The sequence below is a fragment of the Python bivittatus genome, unplaced genomic scaffold (genome assembly GCF_059951505.1).
Source record: "Python bivittatus isolate LINGU-HERP-01145 unplaced genomic scaffold, Pbiv_v1 ctg000680_np1212, whole genome shotgun sequence".
Taxonomy (NCBI): Eukaryota; Metazoa; Chordata; class Lepidosauria; order Squamata; family Pythonidae; genus Python; species Python bivittatus.
Genome location: NW_028277095.1, coordinates 6,824,574 through 6,830,573, shown reverse-complemented (window position 1 = coordinate 6,830,573; position 6,000 = coordinate 6,824,574). Strand labels below are relative to the sequence as shown.

General features: G+C 44.2%; 1 protein-coding gene across 3 annotated transcripts in view; it reads right to left on the bottom strand.

Moving 5' to 3' along the window:
• Window positions 1–809: 809 nt before the first annotated feature.
• Window positions 810–6,000, bottom strand: part of LOC103061445 (pituitary homeobox 3-like) — a 34,386-nt gene continuing 29,195 nt past the window's right edge. For all 3 annotated transcript variants that reach the window (XM_025168046.2, XM_025168047.2, XM_025168045.2), the window contains one exon: window positions 810–3,104. In XM_025168046.2, coding sequence (XP_025023814.1) covers window positions 2,598–3,104 — 507 coding nt within the window. In that variant the 3' untranslated portion in view covers window positions 810–2,597. The remainder of the gene's footprint in view (window positions 3,105–6,000) is intronic.

Genomic DNA, 6,000 nt, shown 5'->3' with positions numbered 1-6,000 from the left:
TTATCTCGAGATGGTAAAACAGTCAAGCCTTGTATATATTTGTGTGTTTAAAACTTTATTCAGGTTATTCCTGTGATAGAATGGTGTCATGAAGGCCACGCTCAGGGAGATAAGCATTTCCTTAGCCCCCAGCAGGAGCGTGGGATGTTCAGGAAGATGAGGTTGGCACCTCCCTAAGGAATTCACGGTGTTGTGGCTGGCTGGCTGGCTTGGGAACTTAGGTTCAGCCTGGAGAGATTTCTGTCTTGAGGTGGAAGCTAATAAATGCAACAGAACTGTATTGCACTGTCTCGTGGAGTTCTTTGGGCTGAACCTGACAATTCCCAATTTCGTATCTAGAAAATCACTAGGTGGTCACTACTGTCCTCAAAGCCAAAATGCCTTCTTGCTTGCCACCTTTCTCCTTCATAATCCTCCACTAACGCATATTTTCTAAGAATGAAAGGATGGCCAATAATGTAACTCTATTCCATAACAATTATTTCATTTTTAAGATGGATGTTCAATCTTGATGCTCTTGGAAACAAAAATCTTACCTTTTAATGGGTGAGGGCTTCTTTAGCCAATAGTGTAGCATTCTCTACCTTACTGGTGAAATGGACAACAGAAACATTTTCATAGAAAGTGGATACAGAAGGGACAAAATTATTTGAAAAAAGTTTATGATAGTAGAACTTTTTTTTTCCACCTCATGTAAATTAAGGTAGAGAATGCAAGTAGGATGATACCTCTGAGAAACTCTCTTTTAGATATTCCAAGTTGTTTAAAGTAACTGACAACTATTTACTAGGTGGTATAAGGAAGGCTCTGTCTCAGGGGAGCTCAGCTTGTCTAGATATAGACAACTTATCCTTCTAGGGTGGTGTTGAGAGTAAGGAAGGTGACCTTGATGGAGATACAGGAACCATTACCTAGGCAAAAGGGCTAAAGCATCTTTTAAGTCCAGAACGAGTTTACATTCAGAAGCAACTCAGGGAGATGACCCCCTAATTCACTGGAGTATAAGAAGAAGGAGGAGATGCAGAACAATCAGATTTGCAAGATTTGGTTATTATACCCAACTTCAATAAAAGTCGTTTTAGCCTTCCTGTGACTTCCTGGTCTGGCCTACCTCATGGCTGACATCAACCTTGCAAGTCTCTTACTCTCTTTCAGCAGAGGCTGAAGGTCTTGCATTTGTTAGTGGAGATGACCTCCAATCCTCAAGGTACACCACTGTCTGATGAGCACCTTGTTGCTTGTTGTTGTAACACCAGCAACAGGGGGATTCAACCTGTTTTACATTGATCATTGCTCGTGTGGGAGGCACCCCCTGCAGCTTACAGACTAGAATAGCTCCCCTTCCATCTATCCTGGGTCGATGGGGAGGAAGAGTATGAAGTAGAGTCTGTTTTGGACTCTGGATGCAAGGGAAAACATTTGGAATATCTGATTAAGTGGAAGGGCTACCCAGAATCAGAGACTGTGGGAGAATGCAACAGGCATACAGGCCGCCACAACCTGTATGCCATTTCATCTGCAATGCCTAGGGAAACTCCATCCATGTGAACTGCCACTGTTACAACGTACTTGGACATCCCAGGATGAACAAGATTATGAGTTTTCTGGAATGGAGGAGGCCATAGAGCAGACAGGGGGAGGGACACTTTCCCCTCTCCATCTACTTTGGAGCTGCAAAACTGGTAGGGTAGGATGCAGAAACAGCCAGAAAGGGATGATGAAACTCAGGCTGAACAGCAGAAGGAGAGGGTGAAGGGAGTAATTGCTCATTGTACAGCTGATTGCTGTACAATGCTCATTGTACAGGGTCTGTCTAGCGATCTAGGTGAGTTGGCCAGCAATAGAGGAGAGCAGTGAATCTGTAGTTCATTTTCATGGCCCTGACTTGGAATTTTCTGGGCATGCAGGAGGGGGAACTGAGGTTAATGGGGAGGGGGGTGTAGAAATTTAAGAAAGGCTACCTTGACAGAGGTAGCCCCAATTATCTGACTCCTTAGGCCTATTCTCCAACTTTTTCCCTTTGTGGTGCTTACTCCCTGGATTGAATTTAAACTGCAATGGCCATGCTGGCTGAGGATGAGAGGAATTGTAATCCAACATACCTGGAGGTGGCCAAGTTGAAGAAGACTGCCCTGGTAGAGAAGACAGTTGGGTTTTTTTTCCTCCTCCTTTTTGAGAGGAAACTTTGATGGTCAAAAACAGATGAGCTTTTCCACTCTAAATGCTCCAAATATCTGATAACAGCCCTGCCAATTCACCTCTCCAGAACCACTGCAATTAATTAATTAAAAACCACCTTGGGCATCTGACCCTGAATGGTTCAGATGAAATTAGAATACTGTTGGTCTTCTGCCAAAGCAAGATCTGGGGCCTCCAAGGAACCTCTGGCTACAGGGCAGGGGGCGGTATGCTATTAGTTAAGAAAAAGCTTGAAGTTGACATGATGGTCTTCAGAAAGGAGGAAACCAAAAATATTTGCAAACCCTAATCTCTCCCCACACAGGACTTCGAGAGGCAAATTTTTATTTTTATAGAGGCCACTAGTAAGATTCTTAATGGGGTACAATTCTGATCATCTTTCACCTTACACCCAAGCATCACACTGGCCTGTCCAGATTGTACTGGCTGGAGCTGGGGCTGATACCCGTATTTTGTGGAGAGCCATAATTGAGAGCAGACTGTGGCTGTTTTGCTCTGAGTCTCAACCCAGCTAGGCTTGAGTTACAGGGGTCCCTGTACATGTATGGTGAAGGGGCACCAGGCCCATACATTGAACCAGAATGCCCAGGAGGACTTGCCAGGCTGTTGAAGTTCTCCAGAGATGGGACTCCAGATATAGAGGCTCCTGCAGCTGCTGGGAACATGCTCTGGGGTGCAAAAGAATTGAGGTTCATGGAGTTGAAGAGTTGGAAGCCTTTGCCATGGATAGGGTTGCTATGTAGCCCCTTGGAAGTCCAGGTATTATAGGCATAGGTTGGATAAAGGTCATCATAAGGATTTCCAGTAAAGCCATTAAGCTGTGACCCAAAGGCTCCTTTGCAAAGCTCCGTTTGCTGATGACGTTCCTTTTTCCGCCACTTGGCTCTTCGGTTCTTGAACCAAACCTTGAAAGAAAAGAGGGAGGGAGGGAGAAAGAAAGTACTCACTTATGCAAGGTTGAGGAACAATTCCCAAACTAGTTGCATTAAACCATTACCATGGGATAGTGATAGCCCTCGATGGATTGTTCTTGTCTTCTTTTAAAAGAGAATAAGAACAAGCCATGGAAGACTATCAAGAGCTAGTAGTCTTCATGGCTGTGGAACTGCAGAGAGCATTCTTTAAACACCAGCTGCTGTGGTCAAAAGTAGAGGAAGGTTATCGAGCCCTTGTCCATTTGTGAGCTTCACGTGATGGGTACTGTGTGACACAGAGGTACTCAGCCATGTTATTTAAAGACCAACATGTTGAGTGAACCCAGAAACCCAGTCCTTTCTGGATCAGGATCCAATTCCAAATCACACCAAAAAGGCCTGGGTTAGTTTTGGATTACTTTAAGCAGGCCGGCTGTCCTTGTGCAAACCCAGAAGAGAAGGTTAACAGAGCCCTGATTCTGTCTTCTGGCCATCTGCATATAGACAGGAGCCTGGAGTAGCCTTGAAAGAATGGGATTTCTCTGTGGACTGTGTTTCCTCCTCCTCCTCCTCCTCCTCCTCCTCTTTTTACCTCCCAGAGAGAGCAAGGGGAGTGAAATCGGTATTTGAAGGGGATATGAGAAGGCTGAAGTCTTTACCAGCCTATCCATAGTAACTCCAATTAGGCCACCAGAGGTTTTTTTTCCCCTTTGGGAAAGAGGATAAACTCTCAAGATGTGGGGGGGGGGGTGGCATTCCATAGCCAGCCTTTGCAAAGGAGATTGCCATACTAGCCAAGATGTAGGTTTACATGCCATTACTATTTGCTACTGCATGCCTGTGTAAGTAATTTAAGGGGTAGTGGAGGATTACAGGTAGAGAATGCAGAACGTTGGGCTAGATGTGCCTTTTGTCTAATCTGGAAGAGCTCTTCTTATGTTATTAATACAGAACAATCTTCCATGTGTTGCTGCCTATTCAAATTGAAACCAGTCCAACTGGAGAGCCGTTGAATCTGAACGGCTTATTTCAGACAAGACACAGACTGGGGTCTCAGCACAACTGTGCTTTCAGATGCTCTGAGCTGCTCCTCTCCAAATTCCTATACCAGGACTCTAAAGACAATAGTTCTTAGGCTTTTTACTTTCTGGCTGGGTTCATACAAAATGATTAATCAGGCCAAACCATATGCCAAGATCAGAAATTGGGATACTACTGTGGAAACACCCTGCTAAAGACCACAGAGAGCCACCACCAATCACTAAGGACATGAAAAAGAAAAGGTGGAGGGACTCAGTTATAGCACCAAAGGATGCACTGTTGGAAAACCTGAAAGACCAGGTTAGGGACAGACCATCATGGAGAAAATCTATCTATGTGGTCAATAAGATTTGACAATGACTTGATGGCACATAATCAATCAATCAATCAATCAATCAATCAGAAGGATAATTGGAGAGCCAGTTTGATATAATGGTTAAGGAACCAGGCTGAAAACCGAAAGACTGTGAGTTCTAGTCCTGCCTTAGGCACAAAGCCAGCTGGGTGACCTTGGGCCAGTCACTCTCTTTCAGTCCTAGGAAGAGGAGAGCAAGGGCAAACTACTTCCAAAAATGCTCCCTAGAAAACTGCAGGGATTTGTCATGTAGGTCACCAGGAGTCAACACTGAGTTGAAGGCACCAAGAAAGGAGCCAAATTGGTGTAGTGGTTAAAGGCACCAGGCTAGATACCAGGAGACTCTGAGTTCTGGCCCTGCCTTAGGCACAAAGCCAGCAGGGTGAACTTGAGCCAGTCCCAACCCCTCAGTCCTAGGAAGAGGAAAGCAAGGGCAAACCACTTCCAAAAATGCTGCTTAGAAAACTGCAGGGACTTGTCTAGATGGTCACCAGGAGTGAATATTGACTCGAAGACACCAAAAGATAAAACAAAAAAGGAAAATTATCAGACTGTGCATAAGGTGATTTCCTACGATCATAATAGCTTTGTGCACAATCGTTTTGTTCTGTGCATCACTTTCCAGAAAACAGTCCATGCACACCTATAAAACAGTTAAGACGCACTTGGATGCTTTCTCCAAACTCACTCAGAAATTCCCTGTGCCAACCTTCAGGATGTCCTGGAGAACTAGAGAAGCCAGTATCATTTCTTGGGTGGGAGGTCCCACAGCCATAATCAAAATAAAAAATATTGACACATGAAAACATAAGCCGCCCCCTCAAAAAAAAAAAAAAAAAAGGATGAGAAATAATTTGAATGTTTTGATCCAAGTAGTCCCTGCCAAGTAGGTCCTATGAAATCTGTCTTGAATGCTTTTAGTTTGTGTCATTCTTCATGCTCTCATGGAGGAATGAGTGAACAATCATAGGTATTGTATTTTATCAGAAAAGAAACTCAAGGTGTTGCAGCAACTCTACTTAAGCCAGCCTGCTAACCTACAGAATCAGACATATCATCCCATTATTTTGCTGTGATTTACACAAGCTTTCATTCCAATCTTTCCCAATCTGCTGCCTTCCAGATGCGTTGCCACTGCAACTCCCCCAGTTTCCAACCAGAATGCAGTCTCAACACAGCTGTGGCTGGAGTGTGTAACAGACGCTGGAAAAGCAGAGGATGAAAAAGGTCCATTGCAAAAAAGACGCCTCAGTCCAGAGGAGGAGGGAAACATGAGAAAGTGTCAAGCCCCCTAAGTAGGCCAGACCAATCAATTCCATAGGAAGTCCAAAACTACTTTTATTGAGATTGGCTATAACAGAATCTCGCAAACCTAATTGTGCTGGACCTCCTCCTTATACCCATGTGAATTAGGAAGATGTCTGTCTGTTGTGGACTTAAATTATTTTTCATCCCTCATTGTCCTAGCAATGAATCTTGCATATCTCCATC